Source organism: Lynx canadensis, chromosome B2, assembly GCF_007474595.2.
Source record: "Lynx canadensis isolate LIC74 chromosome B2, mLynCan4.pri.v2, whole genome shotgun sequence".
Taxonomy (NCBI): Eukaryota; Metazoa; Chordata; class Mammalia; order Carnivora; family Felidae; genus Lynx; species Lynx canadensis.
The window spans coordinates 140245513-140261526 of record NC_044307.1 but is presented as its reverse complement, the minus strand read 5'-3'; the positions used below and the strand labels follow the sequence as shown (position 1 = coordinate 140261526).

General features: G+C 45.9%; 1 protein-coding gene across 5 annotated transcripts in view; it reads right to left on the bottom strand.

The window, feature by feature from the left end:
* The window catches only part of TIAM2 (TIAM Rac1 associated GEF 2), a 136146-nt gene that overhangs the window by 99498 nt on the left and 20634 nt on the right, over nt 1-16014 (bottom strand). For all 5 annotated transcript variants that reach the window (XM_030316644.1, XM_030316645.1, XM_030316647.1 and 2 more), the window contains 3 exons: nt 10098-10264; nt 7894-9039; nt 1314-1749 (listed from right to left, as the gene is read on the bottom strand). In XM_030316644.1, the coding sequence (XP_030172504.1) occupies nt 1314-1749; nt 7894-9033 (1576 nt within the window). In that variant the 5' untranslated portion in view covers nt 9034-9039; nt 10098-10264. Of the gene's footprint in view, nt 1-1313; nt 1750-7893; nt 9040-10097; nt 10265-16014 lie in introns of those variants that run through there.

The window sequence follows — 16014 nt, the reverse complement described above, 5'->3', positions numbered from 1 at the left end:
ATCTCCCTATCCTGTACTTGGGTGGTTACATGATCATGAACCCTCAGAGCATAACCTATCCCTTCGAACTGTATCTTGCTAGATTCATCCCCTTATCCCAACTTTCCAAATCTTGTTCATCATCCTGTGTAAGAACCTGCCTCCCCAGTATGCCCAAGCCAGCTGAGCTCTTGGCCTTCCTCAGCCACCACGTATCACAAAGGCTCTACATCCACAGCCGGAAAAGAGGACCGCAGTCTGTGCTGGGCGCTGGGTCGCGGATTTTACAAACCTTCCAGTTTGCTAAGGGAAGATGTCACTTAAGGACAAGATACCTTCCAAAGTGCATCCTACCCAGAGAGGCTTATGGGTAATTAGGAAATGGCACCAGCTCCCCAAGGCTGGGGTGGGGGCGTCTTATGATATTTACATAGTGAGTGAAGAAAGGTAGAAAGAAGCGCTGTGGAGGGTTCCAGGCCTTTCACACATATGCTCTGCAGACAGGATTCCTAGTCCCACTTTCTCCCAGGATAGGGAGGGATGTCACCAGATAAGGATAAGATAGGGAAGGGTGTCGCCAGGCTTGGCTCTGAATGCCACACTCAGTTCCTCAGACAGAGTCACAAGACGGTCGTGCAGAAATGCCAGCGGCTGTGAGGCTGCTCCTCCTGTTCGCATCTGTGTAAATCATCTTTACATCTGTGTAAATCCACACTGTATCGACTTAGAGCCCCGCTCTTCCTCAGGACATTTAGATAGCTTCAAATCTATACGCCCATAATGAGCAAGGCAATTATAATTTTTAAGTGGCAATGCCTGCAAGAAATTTTCCTCATCTTAACAAATTCTTACTCCCATTTCCTTCACATTAAAAAGAAGACATTTGTTTGTGATAACAATTAGACTTTCTTAGTTTATAAAGGGTAGAGCACACAAATCAAATAATCCAGAGGAAATTCTTCATCATACAAGCTGAGGAGGATACTTCTCCGGAGTTCTGAACATGTGCAGTTCCGAAGATGGTTACTTATTTGCAATATTTTTACACCCAGAGGCAGGAAAGGTATTAAAGAATGGTACAGAAATACCTATAAAGTAATAAGCTATAACCATTAAATTCAATCATTATGTATCGGAATGAATAACATATGTGAGTATTACATAATCCGTATTATCTAGGTTTGAGAAAGTATTTGTAGCAAAGCATGCTGGGAATTCTGCATCAAATCCCTTCACATTGACGCCAACTAACCCTGGACTGAACGGCACTTCCTAGGAGAGAGGGCAGCTGGGCAGAACGATCCCAGCGGCCCTCGAGTCAACAATGCACTTACCTTTCAGCGTCACCCAGTATTGTTTCCACTTCCTCCGAGCCACCAGTTCAAGCTTCCTTTCCTTCTGCAAAGTGACCAGGGGTTTGAAGAACAGCCATCCTGCTTTCCGGACCACCCCTTGCTCCTTCTCAAAGAGCAGATCAAGTTGCTCCAAAGAGCTGAGTGACCCGCTGCTGGAGTCGGCGGTTTCCGTGGATGTTTCTGGGTTCTCTGTGTTGGTTCTGCTCATTTCCAACTCCCGCATGAAATTCTCATAAATGTTCTGTTGGAGGGGATCGCTGCCAATTGCATGAGTGGATTCGCTTCTCTGGGACAGGATCTGAGCTGAGCCCCCTGACCACAGCGAAGCAGACACCGGGAAGGGCCCCTGCACATCTGCATTCAGTCCATCTGAGCGGCTGTCAAAGTAGTCACTGCCTTCCTTGGACCTCGGCTCCTGCGAGCAATGCAGACGAACACCCATCAGAGGTTACATACATCCACAGTATCCCTTCCCAAACACTGCAAACGTGTCTTACTGTCGGTTGCTAATGCTGCTGCCTCCAAGCAACATTCTTTTAACAAAAATGCACCTTCAATCATCAAGTCACCAAACCAGAAAGAACTGTAGAAACAGTGTTGCCCAACTCAATCTACAGCCAGTAGAGTCAATGCTTCAAGATACAAACAAAAAATCACTGACTATCCTAAATCTAATCTATGCTGAGCATCAAGAAGTTAACTAGCATATTTAAAACACATCAGCGAAGATTTCTAGGCTGACATTTCTTCTGTGAATCAGTGTCTTCCTGGAAAGAATTCATGCTCTTGGCAGTCTGCCTTCCTCCTGGATCCCTTTAAAGCTAAGTAGAAAATCACTAGTTCCAGGGTCATAGGGTGGGGTAGGGAATAGGCATGCAGTGTTTTTAGGTGTTGTTACACAAACTTCTCTTCCTCTGCCAGAAACACAGCCCCCAGCCTCTCACCGCCTCTACCCAAATCAAGACTGGAGGATCCCAGCACCTTATTTTCAACTTCAGGTAGTAAAAACCACACACCTGGAATTCCTTATCTACAAAGGGTACTTGCTACTAACTTGTTTTTCATAAATAGTATTTTTTAGTTAATTTGGGAATTTCTTTCTTGAAAAGAATATATTTCTTGAAAGGAATATATTCCTTATGCACATCCTTTTATTCGAACATCTATTTTGTTCTAGGCATTGGGGATACCAAAGACACGATTCTTAACTTTAATGTTTATGACAACATAAAATCAGACATAGGCAGCTGTAAGTAAAATTAATATTTATGTAGTAACAACTGCCCCCTATTAGACTAAGTGCACCCAACACTGAAGCGGCCATGCACAGAGCTGAAAACATGAATGTTTCCTCATTTAGATGAGAAGTTATTTAATAAAAAGAACTTTCGTACAGGCCATTCACTGGTAAACATCGGTAACTACATTTTTCAGCAGAAAGTGACCTTAATCTAAGATGCTAACATTTCCAAACTTAGAGCTTAGATTAAGGTAAGTCTGAAGAGGGATGCTAACCACACCATCTAATCAGCTACTAGTGGGCTTGCAATCATGTTTCCTTATCCATTTTAATAAAAATGAAGGCAAACTCAATGAAGGACCATCGACAAAGGCCTTATCGTGAGCATTCCACTGTGTGGAGGCGTTTTCTTTTCAGAGATTCCATCCAGATATCAAGTAGCAAATACTTGCTATCTTTTGTAGGAAAATCAACCGAAGAGTGCTTCCAAATACCCAGGGGCTAGAAACAACGGAGCCCCAAGCACAGCGATTACTAACAAAAATATTATTTTCCACTTGTGTTTACACTGTGTCCCACAGTCATATTTATTTATACACAGATGCTTATGTAACGACAAATAAGCCAGCTGCAGCAGTGAGTCACTTAGAAACTTTCAAAATAGTACTAAGATTTTTTTTTAATTGTCACTTTGTTGCTCTTCAAAACACTCCTAAGAGGTGAAGAAATACTGCTCATTTTAGTTAGTATTAACATCATTTCAGCTATGAATAGGACTCTGACTCACAGACCCCAAACACGGGGATACCTCTGATACCCAGCAAGAGCTATAATGGGATGTTTGAAAATAAGCCGAAGTCTGCCAGGGAAAGGCACTCAGGTGCCAAACTTAAATGTGACCTATAAACATTCTTGACTGTGGTTTCTCACAAGAGAGTCTTCAAGTTGTAATGCTGACTTTTAAATGTGCCACCACAGCAAAGCATGACAAATTTTCCCCCACAAAAAATAGGAAAATATTGTATTTTAGCATTTATAACCGATTCTTAGACATAAACATGAACCTTTCCAGTTTCTAATAAATGTCCAAAGCTTTCTATCTAGAATCCCAATAGGCAGTGACTAATTTTCAGGCTGATAAGAAGGAATGAATGAATGAATGTCCATCCCTAAAGGGGCTCAGCTAGATTTCCTGATCACTGTGCTATGGGTGTGAAACTAAGGAGCCATGTTACACATGTACACAAAGCAGTCTGATTTCCATCTCCCCACAATCAGATAATCCTAAACAATGGATAATGGAACTTCATGACCAGAGCACTGCAGCAAAGAGTGCAAAGCTACTCCAGAGATGTCAGTCACTCCTCGGTGCTAAGGGAAAACTCTTGTATCGTCATTCCTCAATCTTCTAGGAAAATGTGCCCGATTCACACCTTGCCCTTCTTCACAGGCCTTTGTTCTTCATCACATAGGGACCATTAGTTCTTTGTGACTATGCAAGCCCTCAAAGAGCAGTGAGCTCCAAAATCAGGAGGGCCCGGAAGCCAGCGTGTCTGCATCCTGAATCTTCTCCACTACAAACTCTGCAGTACTTGTCGATGCGCCCACCAAATATGCCTGGCCCTCCCCTAGGGCACGTGGCAAGGTGATCTTTCTCTTTCTCTTCCTTTCCATCTTTCTCTTCCTCCCTCAGAGTTAGGCATGGCCACGAGACTTGCTTTGGCCAATAAATGTGAACAGAAGTAAAAAGTGGAAGCTTTAGGGGCGCCTGGGTGGCTCCGTCAGTTAGGCGTCAGACTTCAGCTCAGGTCATGATCTCACAGCTCGTGAGTTCAAGCCCCGTGTCAGGCTCTGTGGTGACAGTTCCAGAGCCTGAAGCCTGCTTCAAATTCTGTGTCTCCCTGTCTCTCTGCCTCTCCCCTGCTCGTACTCTCTCCCTCTCTCTCTCAAAAATAAACATTAAAAAAAATTATTTTTTTAAGTGGGAGCTTTAAAAGCCAACACATGGTTTTCTTTCTCTTTCTGCTACCATGGCTTGTGGTGTTCCAGATGGAACGACTCTGCGGACCTGGGGTGCCAGAAAGGAACAATGCAGAACAGAGTGACAACACAGGAAAGAAACTTCGCTTGTGTTAAATCTCAGAGACGTGAGAGCATTCTGTTACCTCAGCATAACCTAGACCCAGCCTGACTGACAGAACTGAAAATTCACCCAGGACAGGAACAAGGACTCTCAGTACAGCTCCAGGAACACGAAGAGCTTATTGGCATCAAACACATACTTCTTTCCAGCATGTGTTCTCCTCCCTCCCTGCCTGTCTGTCTGTCTCTCTCTCTCTCTCTCTCATTTGTACGATATTCTTTTTCAGTTGTATATGTTCTTTTACCAATTTACCTTATTTTAGGGTCTAACTCACCAGACTGGTTGAAAGCCCTATAAAAAAGGGGGGGGGGCTGCTCCTTTTATATCTCTTTTTGAAAAGTCAAAACAAGTATGTCTCTCCATCACGGTAAGGGTTTCTGGACCTTAGTCCCGCTGGCAGACGGAAGTTCGCTCGCATGTGAGCGAGAGAATATGCATTTGTTGGGTGCTGTGTTGTAACATCCAGTCGGAAACTTTACTCCCATGCACAGACTACATTTTTAAGGATCTATACCTGATCTTTGCCATAAATTGTGAACAAAAAACAAAGGGGGGGTGGAAGGCCAATGGGAGTGGCCTACTTGCCAGAAACACTCATCTTGCTCACCTTCATAGATCAAAAGTGGGAACGCAAGCATAACTAACAAGCTACGTTCAAAGGACACTTTTTAAAACTCCAAAGTAGTTTATTTTAATATTCAGTAAGCCCAAAGTAATATTATTTTTAATATTTATTTAATATAGTTAATATTCAGTAAGCCCAAAGTTACTAGTGGCTATCAACAATATCTTGGCCATGTGGCAAAGTGGAAAAAGCTCACCTATGAGGCTTAGCAGAAATGGTTTCGGCCCTGGCTTCTCCAACAACTAGCCTAGTGTCTTCAGGGAGGACCTTCAAATTCCTTGAACCTTACTTTCTTCATTTTTAAAATGAGGGGGAAGTCCTTTCTAGCTTTCAAATATGAATTTTTTGATTATATAACCATCATGTTCTTTTTCTTTTTTTTCTAATGTTCACTTATTTTTATTTTGAGAGAGATAGAGAGAGAGACATAGTGCAAGTGGGGGAGGAGCAGAGAGAGAGGGGGAGAAAGGCAAAGGGAGAAAAGGAGAAGGGGGAAGGGGGGAGGGGAGAGGGAGAGGGAGAGAGGGAGAGAGGGAGAGAATATCCCAAGTAGGCTCCATGCTGTCAGAGCAGATCCGGACACAAGAGCTTGATCTCAAGAAGCATGACACCATGACCTGAGCCAAAATCAAGAGTCAGAGGCTCAACCAACAGAGCCACCCAGGTGCCCCACAACCAGTCTGTTCTTAACTCCACAGGCTTACAAACCATTCAGAGTTAAGTCTCTGGATGATACAGACTTGAAGGAGGGCATCGCCCACGGGTGCAACGGGCAGTGACGATGTGACAGGGGCAGAACGTGGCCAATACGCAGGGGCTGCTGGTCTGCTACTGAGCTACCCTGAACCTGAATGAGGCTCAGTAGAGCCGTGTGCAAGCCAGACCACAAACGCAGACACATGAGAAACACACCCCATGCAAACAAGAGATGTAGAATAACTGGCTCAAGGCCAGGGTCAATTAGGGGTCACAATGGATGCCGACCGAACAGAAGTCAGCAACAGAACACCTGAATCAAAAAGGCACAAAGGTTCTCAGTGTGGGATTACAGCCCCAGAGAAAGCAGAGGACTATTTCGAAACCCCCTTAGGCTCAACTGCCATCAGCTCTCTGGGAACCAGGAGCAGAGAGAAAAGGTCAAATCTCCACTCGGTGGCGAGGCTTAGCATAAAGTGAGTAAGGAGTCAGCAAATGACTACATTTGGGGATATGAAGAGTTCCGTAGCAGGAGGGTGATCTCTGGGTAAAGGGGGAGCCGAGGACAACAAATCCCAGCACGGAAGGGGTGGTGATATGCTTCACGCGTGAGAAGGGAGTAACTAGCGGGAAGTTTTATGGATCTGAAACCATCTACTCAGGGAAGTTCTATTATTTTTCACCCCTGAAGCTCTATAAAATTTTGCAATTAGACACTGATCCAAGATGGATGAAATGCAGTTTTCCTAGAGACAAACTGCCCACTCAAATTCTCTTCAACAACGTGACTTATACTGGGCGAGTTTAAAAAAAAAGGGGGGGGGGAGAACTTTCTCCCTTCTACAAGAAACAAAACAGAAAAGTCAAGAGCAAAAGAACTGAAAACCTAGCAGTTGCCACTAGAACCTAAATAGGCAACCTATTATACTTTCCTTCCTGGTGACTACGCCACTTTGTTTTCCCATGACAACTTTATGCATCATTATTACATGTAAGTATTATCATCATCGCAATGCTTATTTTGTCAGGCATTATCATATTTTTGCTATTACACATTCTTGGGTACAAGATGTTTTCAAAACTGTTTGCTATCCCCACTAGAAAGTGGTGAGATTGTACAAATAGCTCGTCAACTTTTTTTTTTTTTTAATGTACCAACTTAAGTCTAGAAATTTTAATTTCCCCAAAGTAATGTCAAGTTCAGGAAGGCTACTCATCCCCAAATAACAACATTCTATCTCTCCTTTTTGTTTAGACTTCGAGAGTGAACTCTAGCAAGATTCGCAGATGACTAATTCATTGGGGAATTCTCTGCAAAGCTATAATTTGTTTTTTCATTTTTTTTTTTAAGACAGCAAGTGTGCACATGAGCAGGAGAGAGGGGTAAAGAGAGAATCTCAAGCGGGTTCCATGCTGAGGATGAGCCTGACACGGGGCTCAGTCCCACCACCCCCAGATCACGACCTGAGCGGAAATCAAGAGTCGGATGCTCAAATGACTGAGCCACCCAGGCGCCCCCCCCCCACCCCCACGCTGTAGTTTCTAAGGACAGTTTGGCCACATCTCGGGGTGACGCCCGTGGAGTTCACACCAGAGTCCCAGGAGGTAAGGTTGCACAGAATCAGAGCCTGAAGTTCTGGGTGAGGGGTAACAAGTGCCCTTCTGAAGCCAAAGAGAAACACCACCACCACCCACTGCTGCAAGCTGCAAACAATAAAAGGAGCCCAGCCTGAGGCTAAACTGCACTTTCCTGAGCCTCGGGCCAGCGCTCTGCGGGAGCTCCTGCAACAAACAGCCCCGTTTGACAGACAGCGCGCCTTCGGGAACCTTCCCTTCCGCGCCAGGGGTGGCTCACCTGCAGCTTCCGCTTCTTTCTGGAGAGGCTTCCGGTCCAGTCGCTGATGCGGCGCATGCGGGCTTTGAGCGTGTCCTTCTTGGAGGCGTCCTCCGCCGCGGCCTTGGACTTGCGGCAGGGGAGGGTGAAGGACGCGTACGGCCCGGGGTCCCTGCGCTCCACCCGGGACGGCACGTCCATGTCCGAGGCGAAGGACACGCGGTGGCTGAGGCCGGCGCGCGCGCCCACGAACTCGCCGGAGAGCCGGAGGCCCGCGGCCGCGGGGCTGGCGTCCGGGGAGAGGTCGCGCAGCGAGGACAGGGAAGAGCTCTGGTTGAAGGGCTTCGGGGCCCCGGGCGGGAGGTCGGCGCCCAGGCGGGGGGCGGGCGTGCCGGGCGCCGGCAGGGAGCCCTCGGCCTCGCTGGCCTCGCTGGCCTCGCCCACGGGGCCCCAGGGGGAGTCGTACCAGGACGACTCGGAGCTCAGGGAGCTGCCCTTGCTGGAGCGCGGCCGCGAGTCCGGGGGCGAGTCGGGCCCGGGGCCCGGGCTGGGCGAGTAGCGCAGCAGCCGCACCGGGCCGCCCGCGTCCCCCGGGGCCCCCTCGGCCTCCTGGCCGCCGCCGTTGTGGAACTCGACCCGCAGGCAGCCGTCCAGCTTCCCCAGCGTCTTGATGAGCACCCTGGGGCTCTTGCGGTCCTCGCCCGGAGGAGGCGGCGGCGGCGGCGGCGGCGTGGCCGCCACGCTCTCGTTGCCCCCGTAGCAGCTGAGAAGGTGCCCATTGCAGTCCCTCGAGGCCACGCGCTCCTCCGCCCGCTGGTGCGCCACGTAGTGGAAGCCGTTCTCCGGGGAGAGGAAGTCGTTGCCCGAGGCGCTGGTCCGGTGCTTGGCGTACGCGCCGCCTTTGGGGGCCTTGCACGTGGCTCCGCCGGCCCTCGAGCCATAAGGCTGATTACTCTTGCAGTGAGACAGGCAGCTCCGGGCCAGGGACCGGGACTTGTAGCCCGCGCCGCCGCTGCCGGGCCCCCACCCGTGCAGTGACTTGTCGTCTTTCGCGTGAAGGCCGCGTATTTTCAGCGAGCAAGGCTTTTGCTTAGCACCAGTGAGAGCGTTGCCGTGATTCTTGGATCCTTGAAGGGTGTACTGACTCTCCGAGTTCCCCATGTTAAGCTAAATGAAGAAGAGCGGCATCAGTGAGAAACAGGACCATTATGACAGAATTTTCTTTAGAAAAAAAAAAGCCCCACACGTTACAGAGTGACTAAGCGACGTTTCTGCTGTGTCTCCTACAACTCAGAAAAGCAGGGACACAAGTTGCTTACCGAACTGGTTTTCTACATGCCATGCAGGTTATCAGCCAAGTGGATAATACTGCATGCCCACGTGCTAGTTAACTTTAAAACACGTAATTTGTTGTATGATGTTAATTCGGAAGCTGAACGGGCACAAAGATCAGCTTAAGGCGGAGACCCCCCCTTGAGGCTCGGTGTTGGGAGGTTCTGAATAGAGGATTCTTGAAGGGGAAAATGAGGGAAAAGCACCTGTCACTCCAGTACACTGATTTGTCAGTGATTAGAGAGATTTTCATTCCATACAAAGTACCAGGAGAGCTAACGCCAGTTAGCTAGTATAAGAGATTATTGCTCAAAACCGCCAAGTTTGTAAGAACAGGAGTCCAGGTACCACACTCTGTTGGAGCTTGGGTCTATCACAGAGTAGGAACACCACAAAAGGAGTCCCCAAAGAGGAGGCTGAGATGAAGAATGCGGGTGGCAGGGGGAGAGAATAAAAGCTCTCATTTGGGGCAGAAAGACATTTTCATAAAGCTAATCTCTAGTGCTTCTCAAGTCTTTACGGGTCCTCACTTTAGAACATGATGAGAAAAAATAGTTTGAAGCTGACTTATCAGAAACCATGCGACTCTTTTTAAAGCCCCACTTTTCTCAATGAGTCTGTTAAGCCAAACAGGCGAGTTGAAATCAGATCTCAATCTTCCCCCTTGGCGTTTCATTCTATCTAGTAGATCACTATTTGAGGCAAGCTGGGGGTCATGTTCTCAGGTCCCTTTCAAAATGAATTTAGTAGGTTTTTAATTGTAATGTTTTTCCGCCTAAGAATGTGCAGCCACAAAACAAAAGTCAAATGAATTGACTTTTCTTTGGTGGGAGCTAAGCATACACATATCAAAACAAAAATGACCAGATCAAACAACTGAAGTCACTCATTACCTTAATCACAGTCTTGCAACTTGAGGTGAACCACAACTCATCTGAGCCGGCTGTACCTGAAGTCTAGTCTGTGCTCTGAGGGAAATTAATAGTCAGAAGGCTTCACGGGGTCCTGGGAACAAGGCAGCATGGTTAACAAGTATGGGAAGGGAGTCCATGAAATGATCCTGAAAAACAGAAATACAAGGGAACCGTTGAGCATTTTACACCAAGCTTCCAAAAAGGTAAAAACAAAGGTTTCATATAAGTTCTACCAAGAAACAACCAGTGTCCAGAATCACTGTCAAAATAACAGATGAAATGTCTATAAACCGCTTGATTCATCAGAGGTGCTGGAAGATGTAAAGGAAGCTAGAACTGCCCACCCACTCTTGTAAAGGCCATTAATTCAACACACAGTCTGCAGTCCAACGTGCGCCTTTGTTTCAGGGGAGGGCAGGTGAAGGCTCTAGCATGAGTCACGGCTCATCTGTCACCACCATCGGGAAAACAACTTGCAGCTTCTGCACACGGACAGGACTTCAGGAGCATCATTGTTCTCGATTTGACTCAGCAGTGAAAACAAAACCCACAACGCGGAATCACAGTAAAATAGTCCTTGGCCGCAACAACTTGTGTTACGGAGGTTGACCCCACGAAGGAGATTCAGAGTTGTTCTCCAGCATATGTTTGGGCCTCTCCACACAAGAAGTAGGGGCAGGAGGCCCAACTCGGAGGGAAGGGGCAGGCTGGATGAGCTGCCATCTGGCAGTGCTCGCTCCCGGGACACAAAGCCTGAGTTTTCTCTGCAGACATAGACAGCAGAGCAGTGACGGTTTAATGGTGACTTCTTTCCCTTTCAAAAACGGAAATTATTTGTAATTGTGTTACGATACACATAGCAGAAAACTTACCGTCTTAACCACCATAAAGAGTACAGTTAGTGGTGCCAAGTACATTCACACAGTTACGCATACAATCTCCAGAACTCTTCATGTCCTGACACTAAAGCTCTGTGCCCATTAAGCAACAATTCCCCACCTCCCTCTCCTGAGCCCCGGCACCTACCATTCTATCTCCTGTCTCCATGAATTTGATACCCTCGGTATCTCACGTAGGTACACTCACACAGCATCTGTCTTTTTGTGACAGGCTTATTTCACTTAGAACAATGACTTTAGGGTTCATCCGTGTTACAGCGTGTGTCAGAATTTCCTCCCTTTTTAAGGCCAAGTAATATTCTCTCATACGTATGGGCCACATTTCGTTTGTCTCCTTATCCATCAGTGGACGCATCGATTGCTTTCCACCTGGTGGCCACTGTGAGCCATGCAGCTATAAACGTGGGGGGACAAACATCTCTCTCAGACCCTGCTTTCCCACAAGTGAAGCTGCTGGTTCATATGGTAATTCTATGTTTTATTTTTTGAGGAACCACCATCCCATTTTCCACAGTGGCTCCACCATTTTACATCCCCACCAACTGCGTACAGGATTCCCATTTCTCTACGCTTTGACCAGCACTGGTTATTTCTCTGGCGTTTTGATAGTGGCCATCGACAGGTACAAGACGAGACCATATCTGGTTTCACTGTGCCTTGTCTCCAATGGTTAGTGATGCTGACCATCCTTTTATTGGCACACAGCTGGTGTAACCCCTTCGGAGAGTTCAATAGTGACTTTTAAAATTAATGAAGCACTGGCCCTGGCCCCAAGTTTCTCCAATAAGACCAGAGACCCAAGTCTTCCTGAGGCCATACACACACATAGATTTTTAAATTGGGGGACAGGAGGATGCCAAAAAGATTTTTCACTTTGGGACTGGCAGGAGGATCCAAGAGCTCATTTCAGGCCACCGGCTCCGTAATGTGGCCCCAAATGGCACCCGCTATGCTACCGACCACTTATCTTTTTAGTGGGCGGCTCTCATAAATATCTGAAAGAGGGAAGAGCCCACTGGTCGGGATGCCACTGAAACATGGCCCCCGTGACCGCTGTGAGTCCGGAGCTAGATCACAAGAACCCCACCTTTTAAAAGCTCACAATAGGAGTTGTCAGTATTTCTTCAGCTCCGTCTTTTTTTAATCGTAGGGAACTACAAGTGGCCAGCGTTGCTCCTGGCTGTCACCACTGGGACCTCTCCCACGAGCTGACTGCAGGGAGACTCTGTGCTTGTTTATTTTCCTCAAGACCAAGGCCCAGGGATGACCCCAAAGGTGAAAGGCTCCAGGGTCCCTCACCCACAGCCGGCCCAGCTTTGTCAGGCCCTTCTGATCTGAAGGTCACATGCCTGAAGACAGGCACACACAGCCCTGGTGTCAAGCTCTCCAATGTAATTGATACAAAACTGCCATTGAGAGGCTCCCTCTGTCAGCTGCTCAAGACACACAAAGGCCAGGCTTCAAAGTCGCAGAATGGCCCCGGGATGGAAGCTTAGTCCCCAGCAACAGGTTACAACCTACATTCATCTTCCTGCTTTTGAAATTAAGCAGTTTCATTTTTATATCATGTTATATTTGAAACACAGAGCCCTGGATCCTGTCCTTTACAAAAACGCTGTCTACCCAAGGCCTGCAACTTTGGGGCCCATACAGCATTCAAGAAGCGTTTGTTGAACTAAGTGAAAGCAACCTCACATACCAGAAGGCTGACTTGAGCACAAAGAGCAGGAATCATTCCCAACTGGGTCTGACCACAGGACTCACACAGACGCCCACGAGGAAACGTTGCAGTAATTAACACAGCCCTGCCCAGAAAAAAGCAGAAGAGGGAGCAAAGAGGTGGAGAACAGTGTGCATTGTTACGTATGGTAATGCCTACCAGCTGTTCAACATCTTCAGCCAATCCTGGCAAAAGAAAACCAGCCTCAAACTGGAACAAGAAGAATTATGCAGTATTTATGAGGAATTTATTGACAGGAAGGGTAATCTCTGAGGGAAACGATTACCCCTGAGGAGTTTGGCAAATTGAACAGATACTTACTGGGCATGCTTCAGCTGTGGCTTTTGTCTGGAAAAAGGAGAATAAATAGGTCAAACGTTCAACACCCCTGACTCCTTTACTGAGGGAATTTTACGGTATTCAAGTTAAATACTTTTTTGTTGTCGTTGATAGAAAGGGGGCTGAAAATACTCAAACGACAAATTTCCTGTGAACTTTTTTTTAAAAAAGAGACTAGTTCAAAGCTCCCAATATCTTTAAACAGAAAAAAATACATAGTAGGTATACTAATCTGCAATATGTATTAGAAATACTAACATGGAGTAACATGTATTAGGTATGCTAACCTACGATTTATGTCATTAGGTATGCTAATGTGCATTGGGGCCCACAGCTGACTGATGGAGAATTTAAGGGAAGTCATTTAGCAAATATTGTGTGCTGTATAAACAAGTTTTTAATAATTCTCTTATTTATTGCAAAATAAAATATTGCAATTTTTTTAAAAAATGGACAATCTCATGAACCTAAAAAACAACCACCTTGTCTTTTGCTCTCTGCATTCCCCAACCATATAAACCTGCTATGTTGCTTGTTGCTTTTTAAAAGCTGAAATCACAAATAAGAATGGATATTTTTGGTTCAACTTGTGATCAATCACCACCCCAGAAATGCCCAGCAATGTGAAGAAATTCACAAATACGTCACTACAATGCCAACAGCCATGGTGCCCTACCGAATTCCACAGCAAAACATCTTTCGGGGGAAATTCAAGATTTACCTTTTCTTTATTTGCCTTGAGCTTGGGCTTGAACTGATGTGTCAGATTCCCAAAGTCTCCATTTCCACGTAGTGTAGAGTTTACAGCAGAGGAAAGACTGCTTTGTCTCTGGCCTGAGCCAGCTGCTCAGAAGGAGCAACTAAAGAGGGTAAGAGCCAACCCCCCGGGGGCCGGATGGTTCTGTGGGGAGGACGGGGGCTGAATGGGGACAGCAAGCAGAACAGAGGCGTGGGGACCCTGCACAAAAGCAGATTTACGGCTGGGCGAGGCAGTGAGGGAAGCTGACGTTCTACCACCATGAGACACCAACAAGGCTTCTCACATAATTCCAGAGAGATTTTCATACTGAAATAGGAGCCTCATCCTTGTCCAAGGGCAACATTCCAGATGGTGATAAGAACTAGGAAAAAAGATAAGAATAGGACTAACCATCATTAACCATAACAATATCTACTTGGTTTCCTTCATTGGGGGGAAGGGGGAGAGGAATTCAATCATTAAAAAGACAAACCTCAGCATCCGACTCTGGTTTGTGTCAGAGAACCTGGGTTTAAGGCCTGTTTCCGTCTCTTAAATAGCACAAGTCTTTGGGCAAATTACTTATACTTTGCGTCTCATTTTCTCCACTTACAACTTGAGGATAAAAATATCTGACCTACCTACCTCACGGAGTGAGAACTGGGTGTGGAAATGTATGTGAAACCACCTAAAAAACTGAGAAATACAATACAAATATACAGCCCTATTATTAATTGTGGGTTAGAAGTCTAAATTTGTGTACTATGACATCAGATCTTATGACAGTCTGTTGTTTCAGACAGTTTTAATTATGTTAATTATTACATATATATGTAATATATGTCATATATATATATATATATATATATATATATATAAATTTGGAATCTTCCAAATTCTGTTAGCACTTTCCTGATTTTTATCAATTCCCCAAATTATAACAGCATATAAAGCTACCTAATTTGTCAGAGGTCTGTCAAATGTCAACAGAAACAATGACAGCCATATACTTATGTTATTGGACAGTCATGATAGAAAATTGTGCTCATTGAACAACTAGTATTACCTGAGAGCAGTCACTCTCAACACCACGTGAATTTTGGCACTGGGGGGACATGTGATAATATCTGGAGACATTTCCAATCAAACCAACTAGAGTCCTAGCACCTGCTAAGTAAAATTCAGGGATCCTGCTAAACTTCCTACAGTCCACCGGATGATCCCCACGACAAATAATTACCTGTCCCGATATGTATGTCAGGTTGAGGCTGAGAACCTGTGCCCTCAAGGTTCACTGCCTGTCTTACTAAAACTACTAAAATATAAGACGATACCTAAAAATCTGAAACATGCATTCATCTCTCTAGGATCCAAACTTACTAAATAAACGCTGTAGATAATTGCCCCAAAACCTGCTTCTCTCATTCCGCATCAGCGAACTACACTCAGAACTTGAGAACTGAAGGCCATGACTCAAAGGAGCTCATTGCTAACCACAAGACTTGAACCCAATTTGTAAAGGAGGCAGGCAAAAGGAACATCTGGTCTCCCTGGGAATGGTGCTCTGGAAGAGTAATCCTTACAAATAAAGTGGGCAGAAAGCAAGCTGCTGCTAAGGTCTCAAAAGCTGATCATCCATTGTGGAGCCCCATGGGTTCTATTTCAATTCGGCAGGACCCCTTCCAACCGCGTATTAACAGATGAATGGATAAACCAGTGTGCACCTCCGAGGATGAGCATGGCTGGTACAGGGGTGGGGGTGTGGATAATCAATTCCACGGAAACAACAGCCTGGCCTTTGCACAGTTCATCACCTAAGGAAGCCAATTTATCACAAGGAGGGTCTAGGCACTCACACCTGTTTTGTAACAAGTTCTAGTATCTGCAGCATTGCTTTAGAAATGTCTGTTCAACTATGAGTCATGACATTCATTTAATGACTCAATTACCAGTATTTTTAAAAGAACAGAATAGAAACAGAGTGGAGATGATAAAATAGGACAGAAAATGGAAGAGTGCATCCCAGTAAGGGTTAAAACTGTCTTATGAAACTAAATTCCCATGTGTCGCCACGTGTCTGCCTGTATACTGAGTTGTGAAGTACAATCATAGCTTCTTCGTGACAAAAAAAAAAAAAAAAAAAAGCAGTGTTGAAAACAATGACTTATAAAACCACAGCTTCCATCAGAATGGCACATC